At 47.8% G+C, this 23,562-nt stretch overlaps 2 protein-coding genes across 3 annotated transcripts in view; one reads left to right on the top strand and one right to left on the bottom strand.

The window, feature by feature from the left end:
* The window catches only part of SLC4A4 (solute carrier family 4 (sodium bicarbonate cotransporter), member 4), a 140,532-nt gene extending 125,828 nt beyond the window's left edge, over positions 1–14,704 (top strand). Inside the window, exons 21-26 of one of the 2 annotated variants that reach the window (XM_010008515.1) lie at positions 3,119–3,187; positions 4,847–5,020; positions 7,478–7,639; positions 11,498–11,594; positions 13,736–13,815; positions 14,509–14,704. In XM_010008515.1, the coding sequence (XP_010006817.1) occupies positions 3,119–3,187; positions 4,847–5,020; positions 7,478–7,639; positions 11,498–11,594; positions 13,736–13,779 (546 nt within the window). In that variant the 3' untranslated portion in view covers positions 13,780–13,815; positions 14,509–14,704. The remainder of the gene's footprint in view (positions 1–3,118; positions 3,188–4,846; positions 5,021–7,477; positions 7,640–11,497; positions 11,595–13,735; positions 13,816–14,508) is intronic. The other variant, XM_010008514.1, reaches the window with a different exon arrangement.
* The window catches only part of GC (group-specific component (vitamin D binding protein)), a 14,336-nt gene continuing 4,079 nt past the window's right edge, over positions 13,306–23,562 (bottom strand). The window contains exons 9-12 of the mRNA XM_010008517.1: positions 23,296–23,428; positions 23,080–23,177; positions 22,225–22,362; positions 13,306–13,330 (exon numbers count right to left, since the gene is read on the bottom strand). Coding sequence (XP_010006819.1) covers positions 13,306–13,330; positions 22,225–22,362; positions 23,080–23,177; positions 23,296–23,428 — 394 coding nt within the window. The remainder of the gene's footprint in view (positions 13,331–22,224; positions 22,363–23,079; positions 23,178–23,295; positions 23,429–23,562) is intronic.

Genomic DNA, 23,562 nt, shown 5'->3' with positions numbered 1-23,562 from the left:
TTCCTTGATCTCCTGCATTTTTTTTCTTGTGAGTTGAGCTCAGGCTCTGTACAGATGTCCTGCTGCTGCTGCACCATTTAATCTACGTAGGCAGCTATTTTCCAAGGCCTGAAATCTGTTGGCACAGAACCACAGAGAAACACATCCTTAGTGGATCATCAGGTTATAGAACAGAACTGGAACACCTACTTCTCCATGTCTTGTGGAAGATGCTGTCTTCTCTGAGGATGATGAGGTGAGCGGCGCCGAGTGCAGCCACACAATAGGAGATGTCAGCTGCAGAATCCTGTCTTCATGGATCTATACTATAGACCACTTTAATGAGCAGAGGCTGTCCAAGCAGTAAAATACATCGTGAGGCTGTTGTACCATGCTGTGACAGAGCAGATGGGTGTCTGGAGAAGCATTTCTGGAGGAGGCAATTGTTTTTCTGGTCATTAGGAGGTTGGAAGACATGGGGGCTGTGAGGCATGGTTAGATGTGTGCCTGAAGGGGAGGAGGCAGACAGAAAGCAATGATGCTGCCTGTGCATCAAGTGGAGAAAGCTGCTTTACAAAATCAGTTCTTGATTTCTAAGATTGTTTTTAAAACCAGCAGATCTTTGTGCCTTGGTAACAGTTTCCTCCTCTGCACAAACAGGCATTTCTGGCCCCTTAATTTAGTGCCTGGTTGTAATAATTCTGTTTGTTAGTTCATGTGACCTTTCCCTGCAAGATCCTTCTTCCTCTGTTCCACGGGGGCTTATTATTTCCCCTGTTATTGCTTCATTCATTAATTATTTGTCTGTGCCTCCTCTACGAACACATTCGGAGAGGCTCCTGGCGGGAGGACGCCTGAGGATAAATCGGCACGCTCCTCACCCACGTGCCAGCCAGAAGGACCTGGCAGCAGTTCAGGATCTTTCACAAACTCTGGTAGCAGGGTCTTCTGCTCTAGAGAACTGCTTTGCTAACTGCATTTGCAGGACATTGAAGACTCCTCGTGATGGTGGCAGATTGACTACTAACGATCCCAAATTCAAGAAACCAGGCAACCTGTGGGATAATCTCATCTTGTGATGAGATTTCTTGTGAGTTTTGCTGGTTTTGAACGTTGCTGATGTTTCTGCTCCATTATGGCAGATCTCCAAAGAAAAGTCCTCAGCCCTGTTAAAATGACAGGCACTTTCCCATGAATACGTTTTTAGCTCTGTTGGCTGGCAGCAGGTTTGCTCGGAGAGCCAGTAACCCCAGAGTTCAGGAATACGTTGCCAAAAAGAAAGTCTTCCAGAGTCAAAGTGCTGCCTGCTACTCTGCGGGATAATGTATTGAAGTTTCACCTAGGGATGATTTACAAGATGAATTGTCATGGAATGGTGAAATAATATTTGAACTTTTTTTTTCTTTTTCTTTTTTTTAAACAGAAAGAAATAGAAGGGGGGGGGGCGGGTGGAAGAAAGCCGTGTAAGTGAACTGGAAAGCTAAACTCCGAAAGCCTCCTTCCCAACTTGCCAGAGGAGCTATTATCTTGTCCCGTCTAATCCCTCAGATCCAGAGAGGGCTTTGAGTCCCTTGGACACCCTCAGCTCTGTGGACCACACACTGGCTCTTCATCCCTCCCCACAGTGGCACACAGTGATGGCTGAACCCAGGCTGCAGAAAGAACACCGGGCTTCTCATCTGAAGGATTAATGCAGCTCACGCAAGGAAGGAAATCAATCCGATAGAAAGATGGAATAGAAATCAGGAAGCTCAGGAACGAGTCTCAGGGGAGGGAAGGGAAAAATGTAGGCAGGGAACCCTGAGTGGCCCGGTCACTTTGCTGCTCATGTGCTCCAAGTGAAACGTGTGGATCAAGGCCTCCAGGGACAGGCGCATGACCCCACGTTTCTGACCCAGTACATGTGGTGTTATTTGCCTCTGTAATGAGTTCCACGCAGCAGCCGGGAAGCAGAGCTGGTTCCCCAGCAGCAGGGCTGGCTCCAGGGTGCCTGGGAGCCTTGGCCGTGCTGTGGCTCCCTTCGGTGGCAGCCGCCCGTCACTGCAGGCAGGGGACAGGGGCAGGGGCCCCTCCGTCCTCCTTAATAGAAATCAGGAAGCTCAGGAACGAGTCTCAGGGGAGGGAAGGGAAAAATGTAGGCAGGGAACCCTGAGTGGCCCGGTCACTTTGCTGCTCATGTGCTCCAAGTGAAACGTGTGGATCAAGGCCTCCAGGGACAGGCGCATGACCCCACGTTTCTGACCCAGTACATGTGGTGTTATTTGCCTCTGTAATGAGTTCCACGCAGCAGCCGGGAAGCAGAGCTGGTTCCCCAGCAGCAGGGCTGGCTCCAGGGTGCCTGGGAGCCTTGGCCGTGCTGTGGCTCCCTTCGGTGGCAGCCGCCCGTCACTGCAGGCAGGTGACAGTGACAGGGCTCCCTCTGTCCTCCTTGGGTGAAAATAAACCACACCAAGTGATGGAGGAACAGGCAGCACTTAACCACTTAAGGGAGCAGAAATTGGTGTTTGAAAGGACAATTTATGGCAGCAAAGGAAGCAACTCAGGGTGCTCTATTTTTGAGTAGTTAGGGATTAACATAAGTGAAAGATGGAGTGGTCAGAGATGGTGTTGGCCTGACTGTCATCACTGAAGAAGAGCCTTTCTGGTTGGATTTCCATGATTTACTGAGCCAGACATACCACAGGATCATGCTGCCTTTCCTTCTCTACCTTCTGCTTCAAGTCTTACCAGAAAAAGTGAAATTGCACACTAACATTCCCAAATTTGTTAGAGGTGAAGCAGTTTGAAGAGGTGAAAAGCAGTTTGAAGCTCACTGGAACATGTTTATGCTGCTGCCTTTTTAATTTTCTGGCTGGCTAGCTTCTTTCCCCTCCTTGTCTCTTGGAGAGAGGTCCAAGTCATGATGAAGCAGGAGAGCCATGGCTCCCTTGACCCCTGACCTGCTCCTCAGCCCTCCAGGGAGTACAGAGACATCCTCACAGCCCTCAGAAAACAGCGGAAGGATTGCTTGCTTTAATCTCTGCCTTTTCCCCTCCTGGATGTAGTTTGAGTTGATCCTAGGCTGGAATCCCCCCAGGTTTGTGGTGGGTTGTGAGTGGGGAGGTTGCTCACCCCCTTTCTCCCAATTTTCTCCCCACAGTTCATCCCCATGCCCGTGCTCTACGGCGTCTTCCTCTACATGGGCGTCGCCTCCCTCAACGGTGTGCAGGTGAGTCCTTTCCCAGCTGGTAAGTGCTTTGGGCTTTCTCTCACAACCTCCCCACAGCATTGCTCTGCTTCTGCACCCTCTCCTTTCCTTTCTTGAGAAGCCCCCAGGAGGATAGGAGCTGTTGACAAACACTGCAGCTGGCTAGCTGTCCTGAGATGGAGACCAAAGGGGAGAGCAGCCAAGCCTGGGCTCTGCCAGTGGTGGGGTGTGCTTTCTGAAGGCCCCAGGGACCATTTTCTCCCTAGCTGAGGGCTGCCAAGGGCCCATGACTTGTGGAGGCCCATGACTCCTGGGATGGTTCAGGTCTTCTGACAGGGTGTCTGTCCCAGACTGAAAGAAAACAAGGGAGGTGATTTGTGACAGCAAGGTTATCCCACATTGTCAAGGAGCAGGAACGTTGTTGTTCACCAGGGAGGGGGAGCCAGGCCCCCTTTCTTGGTTGCTGAGGAAATATCCCATGTTGTCAAGGAGCAGGAACATGGTTATTCACTGGTGAAGGTGAGCCAGGCCCCTTTTCTTCGTTGCTGAGGAAATATTGCGAAAGGAGCCTTTCTCACAATGCAGTCATTGGCTCTAGGAAGCTGGAAGTGGTTTTGTTGCTTTCTGGCACCCTGTTAATTGTGGCTTTTCTTTTTAGCACTTGGTCATGCTTCAATGGGAAAGAGACTGGCTGTCCCTGTAAGCACCATGGGAATTTCCTGGGGTATTCTTTGGCATGATTCTCACCCCAGCTTGCATTCACTGGGGGGAGATCAGTCTGGTCTCAGCAGCGGGCAGCAAGCCCACTTTGGGGCAGGGGACAAGGAGGGTATTATAATCTTTGCCCTGGGGTTGGTTCTCCTGGAAAGGGGTTTCCCTTTCTTCCCAGCCCAGGTGGTCAGGGGACTGGGCAGCTTGTTTTCCCCTCATCAAAGATGTTTTTTCACTCGATGATAAATCCCAGTTTTGGTTGTACTCCAAGTCCAGCGTGGAGCAGGGGAGGCTGCTGGAAAAGCTGCCCACTCTCTGCTTGGGTGCCTCTCTGTTCTCTGGTGATGTGGTGTCTGCCCTCACCTCTGCTCCCCATTTATTGGGAAAAAAAAAGAAGCAGCAGTGTTTTAAAATGCTGAATGTCTTCCCTTGGCAGGAGTGGGGGCAGAAGTGACCCAGAGTTTTATGCCAACTGCGGTTTGGGCATTCATCTTTTTTTCTCTGTGTTGTGGGTAATGAAGAATGCCCTTCAAGAGAGAATTCCCAGTGTCCACCATCCACAACAGATCAGGCCCATTCTTTGGAAACCAGCGGAGCAATTTCTACCAACATTCATTCCTTGGTTGACACGCTCATCACCAGAGCACATGGAGTCTTGCTCCTTAAAACAAGGGCACCTCAAGATCTGGCTTTGAGAGAAGCTTTGTTCCCATGTCTCTGTTTAGTTGCCAAATGTAGGGTAGACTTGGGACCTTCAATTGAGACAACTGAGTTAACGTGTTTGGCCCATGCTGCATTAAGCATAAGTCAGAATGGAGGAGCTGTGTTGGGCTTTCTAATTGGTTTCTTTTATGGCAGGAAAGCAGGTTGGAAGATGGAAGGTTGCCCTTCGTGTTGCAAGAATGCTTTTGTATCTCTTTTGTGCATGTCCTGGGTTTCATTTAAATGTCCATTTCCTTTCCTTCCCAGTTCATGGACCGTCTGAAGCTGCTCTTGATGCCTCTGAAACACCAGCCTGACTTCATCTACCTGCGCCATGTCCCACTGCGCAGGGTCCATCTTTTCACCTTCCTGCAGGTGGTGTGCCTGGCCCTCCTCTGGATCCTCAAGTCCACCGTGGCTGCTATCATATTCCCTGTCATGGTAAGTGTCATTCCCCTTCTGCCACCCACACCTGCCACACACACACACTCAGAAACAGGCAAATCCAACCTCTCCCTGTCCAATCCCTCCCTCAGGGCTCTGCCTTCACTCATGGCAGCAACATAGGACTGCACAGGGGCAGTGTTGCTGTGGATGCCTTTACATAAATCCTCTGGAGGAAAACAAGCCTGCAAAGTTAATTTTTTTCCAGAAAGGTGTAGTTAGTTTTGACCTTTCCTGGCTGCCAAAGTTAGACGTGCTGTGGTTTGCACCTAAGGTTAAGGAAGGAATGAGTGGTGTATAGTTTTTTCCTTTTTAGTCCACACTGATTACCATACAGAAAATGTCTCCCCTGCTTTTAAGTAGCCCAAACTGGGAAAACAAAGAATGAGGCTGACTGCGAAGAGATGTGCCAAATGGAGGGAAAGGATTGGCTAAATGAAGAAAAGATTGGCTAAATCAAGAGCAAGAAAAAATAATGTACTTTTCCTTTAGCTTTGGTAACAAGACAATGATGTTGATTATTGTGTTTCACATCAGAGGGTGATATGGCAGTTTGTGGGACGCATTTTCTCTTTCTGGTAACACATATCAGAGCCAGATTAAAACTTAGGTTGGATGTAGAGAGGTCAAATGTTCATCAGACAGAAGTGTTTCTTAAATACACACTGTGCAGTCCATCTGGTGCTGGTTTTGTACATCAAGAAAGAGGAATAGCAAAACAGCTTTCTGTGCACTTAGGTTATCAGCAGAGCTACAGACACATTCACACACACCCAGTAAAAACCAAACAAGTGTTAAGCAGTGTTTACACTTTGCATCAGGCATCAAAACCTGTGACCATGGATGCTAAAGCAAGGGGTGTGGAGTAGTTTCTTCTCCACCTCTGTGCCTGACCTCAAGCTGGACTGGAACAACTGGGAGGAAGGTGGCTGGAAAGCCAAATGGATCCTATGGAATCAGAGCTGCATGCAGAGAGATTCTGCTGAGTCTTGCTTCTGGCTTGGAGATAGGTCAGACTGCTGCAAAATCAAAGCTTTATGAAACTCCCTCAAGAAATCTTGGCCCTGTGTCACCTGATTTCCAGCTTATGGACAAGTAGAGTTTCAGTTGTGGCTGCAGTTTTGCACTGCAGTGTGTATTAAGAGGGAGAAGGAATAAAAGCAGAAAACACAGCAAGGACAAGCATTTTTTCTCTTACGCTGGTGAAATGAGAAAAGATTATGGAAGTGAAAACATCCTCCAAATGTTCCTGCTGGGACTCATGGAAAGGTGTTAAAAATCTGCAGCTCCCACTGACGCGCCAGTATTTTCATGGCTGAGTTGTACAGCTGTTGGAAACTGAATCTCAGATCTCAGATGCATGAATAGAGAGACAGAATAGACTTTGCACAGAATAGAAGAGACCCTGAGCAACCCAAACATCTTCTCAAGTTGTCTCTAATGGGGCTGGCTCAGTGAAGGTGGGTCACAGCTTAGATGCGCTGGATCTGTTGACAAAACCTCCATTATTTGCACTCATAAACAAAAAGCTTCCAATTTGTGAAGATCCAGCCAATAGCCTCTGTTTATTTGAAGGAAAAGCACTTCTAATACAGAAATAATTATTAATGGGATAATCATGGGTGTTTATGCGGCATCTTTCCACCTCCTGAGTAATATCTCTCTTCAGTGATCATGTCTTAAGTTACGCAAGTCAAAGCTTGAGATCCTTTCCTAGGAATTGTTTGTGCCATTGATGAGCATTGCTCAGAACAAGCTCTTCAAGGCAGTCTGCAGTTGTCAGGAGTGGGTTATATTTTATAGCAGCCAAGACAAGCTTTCAGTCTGTCACTGAACCGTTTGGTGAAGTGTAGGTATGATCTTGGTAGACATCTGGTGGTGGCGTTAAACCCAGTGTCAATGTAAGCACCCTTTTCAGACTCATCCCTTCTGTTTTTTTCCAGTGCCTCTGACTGCAGTCTTGCTCAGAACAAGCTTTTCCCCCAGTTCCATGCAGCGTCAATCCTAGGAAATTTTCTTCTGCAAACCCTGAGGACATAGCATGGCCCTTGTATTTCTAAAGAGCTCTTACATCTGGGGAAGTGTTGAGAAAAAAGTTAAGACTATCACTCATGCCATCTGAATCCAAAACCAAATTAAAATGCTCATTTTTTGTCTCTTTTGCCTGATGCCTGTCAGTTTAAAGACCACTTTGATCTTTCCAGGAGTCTTTAAGTGATTCCACATGTGTTTCTTCACATTGCTCCTGTTTATTCAGATGTGAAGCAGTCAGAGTTCAGAATTGGAGGTTGATGGAGATAGCCCAGGTGTTCATCTTGTTCTCCCTATGTTTGTGTACAACCAGAGTTAAAGTGTATGGGTTTGAGAAGCAGCATGAAGAGGGATGCACAGAGTGTTCCCACATGACTGAGTAAAAGTAATACATGATTGAGAAGTCCCTCTCTGCCTTTTCAGATCCTGGCCCTTGTAGCAGTCAGAAAAGCCATGGACTACCTCTTCTCCCAACATGACTTAAGCTTCCTTGATGACGTCATTCCAGAAAAGGACAAGAAAAAGAAAGAGGACGAGAAGAAGAAGAAGAAGAAGAAGGGCAGTATGGACAGTGACAATGATGATGTAAGGAGCTTTCTGCTCTTGTCAAATTACTCATTTCTAGCTAGCAAATCCCAGGGGACAGTCCCTGCCCCTTCACATCTCTGAGCCTGGGCATTTCCCAGCCTGTGGTGAATCCAACCAGCCCAGTCTTTTGCTGCTGCAGCAAATCAGCCCCAAACACAACATCTTTTCTACATCTCCCTCCCTTTCCCAGATGTCACCAGCCTGTGGTAGGTAGGACTTGTATTGCCAACAGTGAAATCACACTTCCACAAGGCCACTAGGTGTCTGCAGAGATGCCATGCCCTATACTAGAATGCCTGCCATCACCCTGCCTTGTTTATCTTTCTCTCCTTTGCCTTTCTCCCCATCACAGTCCTTTACATTGTAGGAGGAGAATGGTTTTCACCAGAAGCTCTGTTACTTCTCAATATATTCCAGTTTTCTTTTTTGATATTTTTTTAATTACTTTTAAAAGGACAAAAAAAAAGGTGTAGCTTGTCCTGTTGCAGGAGAGACTGCTTTCTGTTGGTAATTCTCACTACCCAAGTATTTTGAAAGCATACATGCCCTTCTGCAGTATACTCTGGTCCTGCCTCAGATTGCAGCATGCTCTAAAATAGACCTGTAGCTACTTAGGTCATTACTATGTGCAATGACCTGACTGGACCAGTTCCATGTGCCTTAGACTTCTCTATTTTTTACTGTATATGTAATAAGAAGAAATGTAGTCCTCGTGCCTTTTAATGTTCTCTGACCCAGGGCTAGTGTGAGCTCAAATCCTAGAAATTCAAAGTGCTAAACATGCTGGTTCTATAGCACTTTGTAGAGCAAGTGGGAGCTGCCTTTGGAGAGCTGGTTGCCCCGGTTTTTTAATATGAAAAGGGAGCTGGGCTTGAATTTTAGGCTGCATGGGGAGTACTAAGTACAGTGTCACTTTTTCTGCTCATGGAACCATCGAGGATTCATGAAGAAAGGCTTTTCCTGTGATGGAAGCAGAGGTAAGGTCACCTGAAGCTGGAAGAAAATCCCATTTTAATGTGGCAGAAGAAACAAATGAGAAGGGATTGCAGGCTGGGAGGAGGCAGGCAGCAGGAAAACCCAGCTGGCCCTTTCTTGAGCTCTCCTGCCCAGGTCCCTGACCTGCAGCCATCCCCAAACCAGAGGGTCACGAGTGCTGTGGGTCCTGTGCCTCACGCTGTGTCTGGGGGTTTTCTGCTGCCTTCCTTTTGGCATTGAGCAGATCTACCAGATCAGCTCTGCTTGTAGCTCAGATAACATCTGGTGTCTTCAAGAGGAAAACAGCAGCTCCAGGAGCTCCCCCAGACCATCCCAATGCATGGTCTTGCTCAAGGTTGGAATGAGAGAAAAGGTAACCTCAGCCCTGGTGAAGGACAAGCTGGAACCTGAGTCCTTCATGTGAAAGCTGTATGAGAACCTCTGCAGAGTTGAGTTAGAGGCAGCTAAGTCAGGCTATTCTGATGAGAAAAGGCCTTACATCTATGTTGTATAAAGCAGAACACGCAGGAATTAATTAGGTGAGGCTGCAGGGTTGTAGGAGGCAGCCTGGATCCACACCTTGGTAGATCGAGCTGAATCCTGACTGGGAAGATTGGCTCTTATTTCAGACAGCAAGATCTCCTGTCCTGATATTCCTTCAGTTCCTGGGAGGCTGAGGGTGAGGGTTTCCTTCAGCAGATAACTTTGTGCAAACTGGAGGGAGAGAAAACACCCTACATCCATAGGGAATAGTCAGCAAAGGTTTGACTCCATCCCCTTCTCTTGGCTGATTTGAATCCAGCAGTTTTGTATCCCTAGTCATGGCTCCCATATCTCCAATATCTTCAAAGCAATCTCCTCTCTTCCCAGGCTTTTCATGATTTGCAGGTACAGTAATTGATCTAATGGGCAAGACAATTTATGCAAAATGTTGGTTCTTAACTCTAATTTGGTTTGTTGTTTTGTTGGGTTTTTTTTCAGCACTTGCTTTTACCAGCTTCCTGAATGTTGGCATTATTAGTTTGATTTTTTTCACCCTTTCCTTTCCAGAAATATGTCCCCTCCATCTCCCTGCTGGACACCTCGATTTCCTCTCTGATTTTGTGACAGAAAAATGCATAATCCAAGAAAGGCCAGACAATATTTTAAAAAAACAAAACAAAACAAAACTTGGACTCCTGTATTTAGTTTCAGAGTCAGAGGTGGTGTGCAACTGTCTCTTCTCCCCTTTGGGGCGTTTTTACCCACTGCTGATAATTTCTCTGTCTCTCTGTTCATTTGAGATGGTGAAGTTTAAGGTAGACCCTAAGGTAGACATGATGTGATTCTTGGGGTTGCTGAACACCTCGATTTCCTCTCTGATTTTGTGACAGAAAAATGCATAATCCAAGAAAGGCCAGACAATATTTTAAAAAAACAAAACAAAACAAAACTTGGACTCCTGTATTTAGTTTCAGAGTCAGAGGTGGTGTGCAACTGTCTCTTCTCCCCTTTGGGGCGTTTTTACCCACTGCTGATAATTTCTCTGTCTCTCTGTTCATTTGAGATGGTGAAGTTTAAGGTAGACCCTAAGGTAGACATGATGTGATTCTTGGGGTGCCATACGCAGGGACAGGAGTTGGACTTGATGATCCTGGTGGGTCCCTTCCAACTCAGCATATTCTATGATTCCTTAGTACTGGAGTGGTGATAGGTGGAGAGGTTTCCCAGCTCTCTTGCTCTGCTCACAGCACGGCCCCAAAGGGATGGGGGTTTGGGGTTGGCTTTGTTGTCTCAGTGCTTTTCTACAGAATCATCGTGATTTGAGCTATGCTTGATCCCTCTGCCTCCTAAAAATGCTCCTGAGGAAACATGTTGCTATTGGAGTATGAAATACTTCACTGGATGTCAGCTGTGGTAAAAAATAATGTAAAAAAATAATAATAATCCAGGGATAGAGCTGCTTTGGCCTCTGATATTTTCCTGCCCTGCCCTGGAGTCTCCCTCCCTCCACCCCAGCATCACACTTGGTGCTGTGTCTGGTTCTCTCCAGAAAAAAGGATGTGTTAACCTTCCTGGCAAATTATCACCATATTTCCTTTGCCAAGTTCTGCAATATCAGCCTTTCCTTGCTTACAAGAAGATGCTTTTATTTTTAACAAAGCAAAATCAATTCCAAGTACCTTCCATTAAGCAGGAGCCAGTGGGGTGTAAATCCTGCTGTTACCCACAGGCTGGGGGACCCTGGGTACAGCTTTTCTCTGTGCTTTTGCCTCTTCTTTATTCTGCCTGGATGGGAGAACTGAATTCCTACAGGGGCCCTGGATTTGAGGAAGCATCTTACTATAAACAGAGGTGTCATTGCAACAGGGTTTGACTCCACTTAAAGAAAAGGGGGAGTTGAGACAGTCCAGCTGAAGGAACCTCCACCATATTGTGTCTGGCCAGCATCCTTCTAGAGCAATTGGGAAGAAAAAAAGGGGTTTTAGAGAAACTACAGCAGGATAAAACATTTTTATGAGCTTTCAGAGAAGGCAGTTGCCTGCAATTTCTGCCTATGGATAAGTTTTCCATCATGTTTCCTTCAGCCAGCTCCAAGAGGAACTGGATGGTGTCTTATAAGGAGCTGGTGAGGTGGGGAAAGGGGAAGACAACAAGGACACCAGAAGATTCTTTAGATCTGTTTTACTTTGGTAGTGTGAAGGAAGAGGAAAAGTGGGGTGCAGTGGGGAGCCAGTGGAAACCAGCAGGAAGCAAAGCTGGGCGATGCTTTGGTGTTTTTTTTTTCCTTCTTTTCCTCATTCCTCCAGAAACTGCATAGAGAATAGTTGTAATTTGTGGGAGACAATACAAGAGTGAGAAGTGAAAATATTCTAAGACTTTTACACGTTTCTTTCACAGTCTGACTGCCCCTACTCAGAAAAAGTCCCAAGTATTAAAATACCAATGGACATCATGGAGCAGGAACCTTTCCTAAGTGATAGCAAACCTGCTGACAGTGAGTAGAACTAACCTCTTCCATGCCTGCTTGACTCTGACTTGCAGTACAAAAATTATCTATATAGAGTGATTAAAAAAAAACCCCAACAAACAACTTTCCTATTACTTGAGAAGCACTTTTTCTTGTTCTTTATTCTGCCCCACCCCCCCCCTTACTCCCCTCCCGTTTAATTTCCAGGCCTCTGATTTATGACCAATTTTGTTTTCCTGAGCTTTTTTTTCTTTGCTGGTTACAAAAGTTGATGTTGTTCCCTCTGGTGCCTCCAGCTTAAGCGCTTTTATCCAGCTCCCAACAGGTCTCTTGATCACTCAGTCTCTCCTCCTCTGTTTCCTGACCTTTCCCCTTTTGTGGTAACTCTGCTGATGATGTGATTTCTTTCTTTACTGGTTTTTCTTCCCCTCTGAGCTTAGTGGTCTGGATTTGCAGCATGTCTAAACCGCATGGCTGTCCCATTCCCATTTGTTTCCTTAGGTGCCAAGCAGGGCAAATATCAGCGCTTTAATGAGGAATTAAGCACCTCATTGATCCGCATTGTGTTGAGCTAAAAAGGCAGGGATCAGCTGACCATTAACCTCTTTCCCTTCTTAGGTGGTTGGCTTTTGTGCCACTCTATTCCTCTTTCATTTCCTGCATTAATACCTGGTATTGATTATTCTGATCTTCATTTTCGGTCATTTTTACTTTCTGTATTACAGACTTTTTGTCATGAGATGGGGAGGGGAGGAAGAGGAATGAGAGGAATTAATTACTGCTGCTGCAATGCTGCTCGTGAGGCTTCTAGGAGTAGGATCTGCACCCACAGTTCTTGAGATCTTTGGATACCTCAGGCAATCTTAAGCACTGCTCTGGGGTTTTTAGATAAGGGGACACAGAGATTGGCATTACAGAGCAAAGCCATCGGGAAATGGACGTTTCTCTGAGAATTTAGACATTCTCAGAGACATTTTGCTGATAAGCAAAAGGAGCTATATCTGCCTCAGGCAACCAAACAGGTCCTCCTAGTTTTTCTGTGAGAATGCCCTGATGTGCTAAAACCAAACTGAATCCTAAGTGTGCCCAGGATCTTGTGACCAGTTGCACTCTTTCAATGTATTGAAGGCTGAAATAGTGCAGGAAAAGTCAATTCTGCCACAAACCTGTTTGAGACAACATGGACTAGATCACCCATGAGCTGAGCAGCAGTTGATTTGTGTATTTGCACATTTTTGTAATCCAATAATTGATTTGCTGCTTTTTAATTAGAAACGAACAAAAAAACCAACCCCAAACCAAAAACCCCAGAAGCCATTTGACTAGAAAAAGTACCAGGAATCCATCTAGATGTTTAAAAACTTTCCAGTGTCTGAAGGGGGCCTACAAGAAAGCTGGGGTAGGACTTTTTACACAGGTGTGTAGTGAGAGGACAAAGGGCAATGGTCTGAAGCTTAAAGAGGGGAGATTCAGGTTGGACATTAGGAAAAAGTTTTTTCCTGTGAGGGTGGTGAGACACTGGCACAGGTTGCCCAGGGATGTTGTGGCTGCCCCCTCCCTGAAGGTCTTCAAGACCAGGTTGAATGGGGCCTTGAGCAACCTGATCAAGCAGGAGGTGTCTCTGCCCATGCAGGGGGGTTGGAACTAGATGATCTTGAAGGTCCCTTCCAACCCAAACCATTTCATGATTCTATGATAGACCATGATGTTGCCCTGGAATGTACCTGTACTCGAGGATTCAAAGTATATTCCTAAGGATACTACTAAGGTCAGCTTTCCTTCAGCACTAGCAAGAGCAGGATTATTTACAGCAGAGGAAAGGCATTGCAGGCAAGGGACCACCTATTTTCTCACAAGGAGTTTGGGTGTGAGAGAGAGGAGCACAGGGTCACTAAAGAGGTGTAGCTAAAAGGTAAGTGTCAAGATGCAAAGGTGGTGGAAGTCTTGGGAAAAGAGTCTTTTGGTTGTGTGGGCAGTTTTTCTCTTGGAGGAGGGTGAGAGAAATGGAGTATTTTTATGTCTAGGCTGTGAAATCCCCCTGGCAGGCAGACAGCAGGACAAAAGCATTGCCAAGTAGATGAGAGTAGGCTGGAGAAACTGAGGCTGGGCTGGAGAAGCCATCAGTGCTGCCGGGAATGACAAATGAGACTTTCTTCCCTCCCCAACAGGAGAAAAATCACCAACATTCCTTGAACGCCATACGTCGTGCTGATGCAATTCCTTTCCTTCAGTCACACACCATGCCAAGGTAAGCACCTGAAAAATGGGCTGGTTTGGGGTCTGAACCAAAAGAAAGATGTTGAGCAGCTGGGGAGGAGTCTAGAAAACACATCTACAGAGGGGAAATGAAATTAACTTGGTCTGTTTCGCCTTAAAAAATATATATTAAAAAAACGCCAAAATAATGAGAGAAAATAGCTGTTCTGTTTTCCTTCAGTCATGTCACAGGTTGTTGTAAAGCAGAAGTAATCCATTTTCCCATGTCTCTGGTGGAAAATGGAGTAAATAATAACCTTACATTGTAGCAAGGAGGAGTTAAATAACAATTTCTCAGTCATGGCTCAGTCCCTTGGGGCTCCCTTGGTCCTCCCAGCACCAGGAGTCCAGGAGGCAGCAGTGGTCTTCTGAAACACTGAGGAATTATTTGCACTTCCAGGTGTTAGAGAGTGTGTGAGATTAATCTCAATGGCCATAACCTGATGATTTCAAAAGCAGTTTATGTGTTGCCGCAACTGGGTATTTGGAGCTCCTCAGTCAATGACATCAGTGCCTTTACCTCCTGACATGAGCAGTGTTTAGACCAACTCATTACAATTATTTTAAGTGATATTTTAAATTATTTGTCAAATGCTGGTTTTGTCTTGCAAGTTGCAGGGTTTTTTTTGTTCCAGAAGTCCTGAGCACAGGAATCCTCACTCTTACCTTGTCTTTTTTCTTGCAGCCCTCCACAAACTACAGTAAAAGTTGTGCCTCAAATTAGAATAGAACTTGGGCCTGAAGACAATGGTTATTTCTGGAGGAGCAAGGGAACAGAAACTACTTTGTAATTTGTCTGTCTGTTAAATCTTTTCTGGAATTTATTTTGCCACTAGCCAAATACTAAAATGCTCTCTGCTCCCCACCCTCAAAGGTAAATGCACCGCCCCTCGGATCTCCTCCCACCCTTCCTCACCCCATGTCCCCACACTGACCAAGACTGGTTTGGCCTTCTCTGTTGCTTCCACACACCTGTGTCTCTCTGGTGGGCAAGCAGAGAGCAGAAGCAGTAAGGATCCCATCTCATCCCCGTGGGAGCTGGCAGAGGAGCTGGCATGACTGTCGCTGGGAACCAGTGTTTGTTCCTGTGTCCTGTTTGTCCTCTGGCAGAACAAAACTGACCTCCAGGCTAATTTGATGTCTTGCTTCCACTGCTGGAAGATGCTGGAAAGTGCTGCTAACAGAAACTTGTTCTTCAACCCTGTGCTTGTAGTTACCACGGGAAGGAAAAGGCAAAGAAAGGTACTTGACTCCCAGCACAGAGAAATCATTGCCATCATTGTAGCACGTGTTTTGAAATGTCCCTTTCCTATGCAATTTTTTTGTTTTGTTTTAAGAAACACTTTAATGGACTTAATCCGTCAGGTACATTGAAGAGTGTTATTTTCCTAGATTATTTTGTTTAAATTATGGGGGCCTAACCTACGACAACTTTTTTTTTGGTCAATTTTTTTAACCTTTTTTTAATTACTGTAAAGAAAAATGAATTTTTCCTGCAGCAGGAAACATACAGTTATGAGTAGTTCTACCTCTTATTTCTAGATGCCAGGCTTTCTGTAAAAAAAAAAAAAAGTCTTGTACCATGTATAATGTGATTTTAAAAAAAAAAACCCACAACAAACAAACAACAAATCCACACCACCACAATCTTCAGGACATGGCATTGGGCTGGATCAGTTTGATTAACACCTTCTACTCTGAAGCATCTGTTTTACTTAGGGTTGTGTGATTTTATTTTGGTTTTTCTAAGTAATCTGACTTTACTATAAAGGAGACAGGATGTAACTGAAATCTCTGGTGATCTTGGAAGAGTCTTACATGTCATGGTGGTCAGCAAGCTCCTGAGCAGCCACCAGCCTCAGTGGACAGATGGTGATTGTGCTCCTCACCTTGCTGGTTTCCTACACAGTGGTTGTGTAAATTCCAGGCTTTTGGAACACGGGTGTGTGCATGTGTGTGTGTAGGTGAGAAGCCCCTGGGTGTGCTTCAGGCAGGCTGACAGCACCATGGAGGAGAAAGCCAGCTGAAGATGGCTTGCCGAGACGTCCGTCCCAATGCTTGTGTTCACCAGGCTCACCAACTTCTGCATCCTCTAGCATCCCACAGCTCTTGTACCGTCGTCTACAGAATTTACCCTAAATCTTGACTCCTTGGCCCTAGACCCATCTGTGGGTCCCTGGTGAGGTGTGGACCCCAGGCAGGAGAGGTGTGGACACACCCAGGCTTGTAGTTTGACACCAAGTGAGCAAATACCACCTTGGGAGAGATGATTTCTCTCTCTCTAGCATGGATGAGTGTGTACTTGTGTGTTATGCATTTGGGAAGTTTGGCTTCACCCAGACATTGCTTTTGTGGGGATCGCCTGGAACACACTAAACTGAACTTCAGCTAAAAAATAAAAAAATATACAAGAAGAAGGCCCATCTGTAAGGGCCAATTCCCCAGTGCAGGAAAACCCCACCCTGGAGGAGAGGAGCGTTGCCGCTGCTTCTGTCCTTGCGAAACCAAAGTCCATGTTGTTGAGTAAAGAGAATTTCATGAGGGTGCTGAGACCTTATATGCCAAATTTTATTATCTACTCACTGTAGTGAGTACAGATACTGTAGTATCTGTATCAGCAAGGAGAGGTGCAGAAGAGGCCTGTGCTGTATATATAGATATGCTGTAGAAGGTGCTGGCCACCCCACTGTCCCTACCGCACGTTGGTTAAGGGAGGAGTTTATGGGGACCATGCTGGCTTGAGCTAGATCTGCTGTGCATGGCTGCAGAAGGTGGCTGGAGCTGCAGAGGTGCCTACACAGCACACACCTCCCTCCAAACATTCCTCGTATGCTCCCAAGGGGTCTCCCTTTCGGCTTCCATGAGCTGTATGTTGGCTCTGATCAGCATCCCTGGAAACCAGCCCAAACCCCCATTGAGAAGGCTGGGGAGATGCCAGAAGCTGCTAGATAAGGAGCAGCTCTGTGGTCCCTTCTGCTGCCAGGCCCCACCAGCTGGAGGATGGAGAACCTGGGAAGCACAATGGCAGCTTCAACCAACGCTTTCCAGCCTCTGGTGAACACAAGTCCTGGCTCCCGATGGGGAAACAGCCTCCAGTATCATGTGCAGAGTTCACAAGAGCTTATTTGGTTTTGGACACAACTTGGATTTGTCGCAATCCCAGTGGCTGACAAGAGGAAAGGTGGAAGCAAGTGGACAGAGAGAAGCTGCTTTCCTGCTCCCAGTCAGCCCTGCGGCTGGGGACTCCACATTTCAGCTTCCCACCTGCTGGCCCCTGGCGATGTGTCTCCACAAAAATGAGGTCTTCCACTTTCCAACTCTGTTAAATGTACTTGAAATGCATTGACTGCTGATCTAGATCTCTCTCTTTTTTAATTTGTTGGTTTTTTCTTGTAACCCGAGGGAGCTGTTGCACAGAGGGTGGCGTTGCTGAAGGGACAGGACAAAAGCTTTGGTAGCTTTCCATGGAAAACACACCACCTCTGATGACAGGAGCTGGAGATGTTCCCTTTCCTGGTGCCTGTCACCAGTGCTCATTAGGGCTGGTGTCTCTCTCGTTGGGTTTTCCTTTAGAAACTCGGCACAGAGAGAGCAGGTGAGAGCTCTTCTGGACCAGGAGTCAGCAGGCAGGAGACAAAGCCTGCAGGCAGCCCAGGGAGAGTCACCGTGCACTTCACAGACCTTTGGAAGCAAAACTTGTCCTCCATCAGAACTGGGGATCTTGTGGGAAAAGCCTAGGTGAGCATTTTGGGGGATTCTCCTCCTGATGTGACAGCTGCCGAGATGCAGGCAGCTTTGTCCCAGCCCCAGGAATGTGGTGGCCCCTCTGCCTCTTCAGCCCATACTCACTTGTCATCGTGGCTGATACATCTTTGTAATTTAAAAAAAAATTTTTTTTTTAAATCAACATGCACTTTCAGATACTTCTGTTATTGTTTTTAATTCTGTTAAGTCTGTACTTGCTTTGGAGGAAAGAATAAAAACTTAGTATAAAATGAGTGGATGAAATGGTGGAACGAAAAGGAAAAAAAGCAGAAAGCATTTCAAGATATTAAAATTATTTTTTTCCAGTAATATAAGACATTAAATTCCTTATAACATTATAGTATTTTACAGTTTTATGAAGCTTTCTATTGTGACTTTTATGGAATCAAAAGATGAAGATGATGAGATATTTTAGCATTTATATTTTTCAAAATTAAATGTATACTGAAAATAAAGTAACTTTATGCATTTATTGGAGTCTGGCCTGTTTTTTCTCATTCTATATTCTGGTTTGATTGACTCGAGCTCCCAGCGTCACTGTTGCTGTGCTCACCATCTCCAAGGGAAGATGCCAGATGGAGGGACAGGAGCCTTAGGAAAAGTCAGACGGATAGTGAAAATCGAGGGAAAGTCTCTTTAACAAGCCATACTGGGGCATCTCCTGCACCATTACCTGTAGCCGGTCCCCTCCCTCATAAATTGCTGTTTATCTCCTGCCAGCTGGCCAGAAACCTTTGCTGAGCCCATCTCTGCTGAGCCCATCTCTGCTGACCCTCAGGGTGTCCAGCCAAGAGGGAGGCACATGCTGCTCCTTTAGGAAAGCGCCCTGTGCGGAATGGAAGAAAAATGGAATAAAACTAAAAGGAGGGAAGAGCCCATTTGCCTGCTGTCTTTCGTGTGGTTGAAGATGATGGCAGGGGTGCTGCTGGCCCAAAAGAGTGAACTCTGGCCCAAATGGCTGGGGAACAGTGTCACTGGGAAAGCAAAGAACCCCGGAGGCAGGTCCAAATAATACTTTTCATCTTTTTTTTTTTTTTTTTTAAATGTTGCTGTGGATCTAGGAATTGATTTAAAAGAAGTTATTTGCTCAGCTTATTTACTTCTGGGTTAACTTGCTCTGTGGGAGCAAATCACTTCCCATTTGTAGGAAAACCCACACAGCTGTATGTCAATAAATGGACACTTAATTGATTTTCCCTCTGCAGGAGCCTGATCCTCACAGGAGGGTCTGTGAGCACTGGCACAGGAGGCGCTGGGAGCCAGGTAGGTCCCAGCAGTTCCTGGGCCTCGAGCAGTTCCCTTTGCGCTTTTTCCCTCGCAGCCTTCCTGCTTGGAAGCTTCTGGTGAAGTTCCTCCCAGCCTGCAATGTCTTGAGGCTTTAATGGCAGCTGGCTCAGCCCTTTAGTGTGAGTAGCAGCTTGAGATGGCAGTGTTGGGAAGGGGGTCTGCCTGGCACAGAGGTCTGTTTGGTTTGGGTTTTTTTTATTCCATCCTCCTTGCACCTCTGCTAGCCTCTTCACTTGCAGGGTGGTGCTGGAGGTGGCCTGTGGTTTGTTGGGCACCCCAGTGTTCAGGTGATGAGCAGAGGGGCCAGGAACGGTTGCTCAGAGCCACAAAGATGGGTATTTTTTTGGTTTGTGGTTTTTTTTGTTTGTTTGTTTTTCCCCCACAAGGTGCCAATGGCAGAGGCTTGGGTGCACAGGGTGCATCTGCATCATGTACTGGGATATGGGTGGCTCCTGGGAGCCCGCACCAGGTGCTGCACAGGCCACTGTCAGCAAAGAGGACAGGCGTAGGGGCTTGGGGCGTTTCTTGATGACATTTTTTCTCTGCTGCTGTGGTGCAACATGAAGCTCCTCTGTCTGAAAAGGTGGGAGCTTTCCCCCATCAGGGGCAGCTTCTGTTGCAAAACAAACAAGATGCTTCTTTTGTGCCAGGCAGGGATGGAGAGGGCTATTGGCTGGGGAATGGGTGTGTGGGGAGGCCCCCAGAGCTGCTGCAGAGCAGTGGCCTGTTGCTGAAGTTAAATCCTCAATAATGGAGGCCATCATCTTTATGGCTCAATGTGATCATTTGCCTGGTTGTTTGGTGGGGAGGAGGATGTGGCAGAATTGGGCATTTCCATCCATGGAATCTTGGAATTGTCAGGGTTGGAAGGGACCTCCAGGGATCATCTAGTCTGACTCTTGTGCTAAAGCAGGATGCCCTGGAGGACATCCCACAGGGCTGCAGCCAGGGGGTTTAGAATGGCTCCAAAGAAGGGGACTCCACACCCTCTCTGGACACCCTATCCCAGGGCTCCGTCACCCTCACTGTAAAGAAGTTTTTCCTCAGATTTCAATGTCACTTCCCATGTTCCAACTTGTGCCTGTTGCCTCTCATCCTGTCCCTGGGAACTCCATAATTAAAGCTAAGGGTAGCTCAAGCCTGTTAGCTGTAGCACCCATTAGCACCAGTGCTAATAAATACACTTGGAGCAGAGCTTGTGCGAGACTGCCCAAAGCTTCCTGCCATGATAAGTGGCATTCCCTCACATACAGACTCAAAATGCAGCATTTCTTGGCCTTCACCTGCCACTTTCCAGCAGGGCTTCTGGTGCTTTAAGCTCCAGGTAGCCAAGAGGAGAGGACACCCCAGCAGCCAGTGATGCCTAACCAGAAAATCCTGCCTAGCAAACCCTTTACGAGAAGTTTTGTGCTGTGGGTGTGAAGGGGTGAGTGATGCAGGCTGCTCTGGACAGAGCCTGGGCTTGACTTCCTGCTCCCTCCAGCGTGCCCAGGCTTCAGCCTCAGGAAATGCCTCTGGGGAGTGTCCCTGTGCACTTCCCACCCTGAAAGCTGCAGCAAGAACAAGCTCTGCTGTTGTAGATTCTTATGTATCTACGTATGAGCACATTTCCCAGAAACAGGTGCAAAGCAGAGATGTTCTTAGCTTACTTCATTGTGAGAGAAAGGGTGCTTATCTTGCCCAGCAATGTTGCCAAAAAAAAATAAAATCCTTCCTTTCTCGTTCTGTCCCCAAAATAGTGGTCTTGCCACCCCATGCAGCCTCTTTGGGGTGAGGCTCCTTCCCCCTTGTCCTCAGCTGCCACTCTGCCCAGCTTAAAAGGCTCGCAGCACCCTGGGCCGGCCACACCCTCTTCCTAGCAGGGTTTTGGGGTCTCAGCCACCCCCGCATTGAGGGCCTGCACGGTCCTGAAGTCAGTGAGGGTCAGAGGGGGAGCCCAGATGATCTGTTTGCTAGGAGATGGTACAAACAATGCTGGCAGCATCCGCCCAGGCTGTGGGGTGGGAAGGAGTGGGCTGTGCTGATCCTCCCATCTCTCACAGATGAGCTTATCAGGGCTGTGGCTGCTGGAGGGGGGGGGGGACACCAACCTGGCTGTGACCCCAAGCACAATCCCCCTCTGTCCGAGGGTGGGCTGATGCTCTCCAGAACAGCGAGAACCAACACCATTGGGGGGTTGCTTCTTGTTGCTTAAGATCTGGTCTGGTGTCCACAAAGTTATTACTCTAGGCCCTCAATTAGCTTAAAATTTATTTCCCTCAATTCCGCCTATGAATCCTCTGGCCCTTGCAGAGTTTTCCCTTTGTTCTGCAGTCCTTCTGTCCCATGGACAAGGCCTGTGCTCCTTTTATATCCCCTTATTCCATTTATCACTTTATTTGGACCACTGTTCAGCTCATCCCTGTTTTCTTTCTCCAGCACAGGCTGTTTCATTTTCCTGGTGTATCTTTGCATGCCACAGCTCTGTGCACCAAAGTATCATGATCTACTTTCTTTGGTATAGTTACACCTTGTTGTTCTGCATAAAAACTGCCAAGCTGGGACTCAGGGGATTTTCCCTTTGTTTTCCTGGCTGGGTTTGCCTCCCAAACGGGGCTGCTTCACCCACAGCACCCCCAAAACTCAGGCAGTGCTTGGCAGGCGGGTGAGGAGGCTGCAGGACAGGGGAGGGGTTTGGGGTACAGAGTGGGAAAGTTGCAGTGGTGCCTAGAGGCATTACCCTGGGTGATGGGGGCATGTCTTCAGCCAGCTGAATTTCCAGTTCCCACCTTTCAGGGGCGCTGGGTGAGTGGTTTTGGTGTTCATGCTTGATTTTTAAGACCGTTAGCTCCCAGGACTGGAGCTGGGTTATCCTCCTGAGGAGGATGGGCCCTTTCCCAGCCCTCTGCACCGTGCTAGGGTGCAGGAAACCTTTCCAGCAGCAGCCATGGTGCTTCTTTAAAGTCTTTATTGGGGCTGCAGGAACACGCCGACGGTGCTAGGGCTCAGCAGGGACCTGCAGGCTCGGTGGCACCTTCCTCTCCCAGTGCAAGGCACAGCCAGGTGTCCTCCAGCCTGTTCCGTCCAGCTCCCTTTCCATGTCCTGCTTCCCTGCATGTCCTGCAGAACTCAGCCCCAGCTGCATGGCCTTGACCCCTTTCCCCAACTCCATTAACTCTCCCCTCCAACCATGCACAACCCCAGAAGTGGTCCCCAGTGCCCACTCACCTTTGCTACTGGCCCAGCAGGCATGAGCCCCCATCACACACCTCTCCCAGCTCCGAGCTTACCTGCAAAAGGGGGGATAGAGCCAAGGGGCAGCCCTGGGCAGTGGGGCTGGCTTCTGGCATGGGGCAGAGGGGGCCATGGCTTTACCTTGGAGGTGCAGTAGAGGGGAGGCGAGTTGTGGGGGCAGCAGGTGGAGGCAAAGTCAGCTTGCTGCTCCACTCGCTGCCCCAGCAGCTCAGGGCTGGCCTCTGGCATCCTCTGTGTCAAGCTCTCCCGCAGCCTGCAGTGTGGGGACCGGTGGGCTTGGGGGGGGGACCCCAGGGCATTCAGTGGCCGCGGGGCATTTATTTTTCTTGGGGGGGTGGCACATGTGCAGATGGCAGTGGGAGCAGGGGCAGGGTGCCCTGCCACGGGTGTGTTATGTGCTTCCCCCATGTTTTGCTGCTATTTAGGCTACAACCACTGGCTTCATTTGTGCATCCTCAAAATGTCAGCCAAAATTTGGATTGCATTCTTAGAATCATAGTATCACATGAATGGTTTAGATTGGAAGGAACCTTAAATATCATCTCGTTGCAACCCCCTGCATGGGCAGGGACACCTCCCACCAGACCAGGTTGCTCCGAGCCTCATGCAACCTGGCCTTGAACACTTTCAGGGATGGGGCTTCCACAACCTCCCTGGCCAACCTGTGCCAATGTCTCACCACCCTCACACTAAAGAATTTCCTCCTCTTGTCTAACCTAAATCTCCCTTCATCCAGTTTTGATGCATTATCCTTTGTCCTCTCACTACAAGCCCTTGCCAAAAGCCCCTCCCCAGCTGTTCTGGAGCTCCTTCAGGCACTGGAAGGTGCTCTAAGGTCTCCCCAGAGCCTTCTGTTCTCCAGGATGAACAGCCCCAAATCTCTCAGTCTGTCCTCATGGGAAAGGTGCTCCAGCCCTCGGATTGTCCTTGTGGCCCTGCTGCAGTTCTAGGGAGGGGAAAGAAAACTTACCTCTTCTTGAAGTCGAGGAAGTTTAACTCATTGTACTGCCTGCAGAACTGGTTAGCCTTTTCCAGGAACGTGGGCAGCAACTCTCCCACCTGCTGGCGCTGGGTGGCAGAGGGTGGCTGTAAATAGGCTGGGAAAAGCATCTGCAGGGGCTTGGGGGGTGCAGACCTGGGGGGTGGGAGGGTCGGGTGAGCCAAGGGAGCCATCTCTGCCACTCACCTTGCTGTCCAGGCAGGCAGAGGTATCCTTGGCAGAGCAGCACTCCTCCCGGACCTTCTTGGAGGCATCGTAGAGCTTGGTGAGGAAGGCATCGGGGAGGCTGGTGTGTCTCCGCGCCAGCTCAAACAGGTACCTGGAGCAGGGAGAAGAAGGTGCAGGATGAGTTTTACCTGTGCTTCTCAGGGTGGGATGGGGGCTGCTCTTTGCATCCAGCTTTGTGCAGCCCTCGGGGCAAGACCCCCTGAGGGGAGAGAGGATGCCCCCCCC

The sequence above is a fragment of the Chaetura pelagica genome, unplaced genomic scaffold (genome assembly GCF_000747805.2).
Source record: "Chaetura pelagica isolate M959 unplaced genomic scaffold, ChaPel_1.0 scaffold272, whole genome shotgun sequence".
Classification (NCBI taxonomy): Eukaryota; Metazoa; Chordata; class Aves; order Apodiformes; family Apodidae; genus Chaetura; species Chaetura pelagica.
The sequence above is the reverse complement of the archived record's forward strand: the minus strand, read 5'-3'. Positions and strand labels throughout refer to the sequence as shown.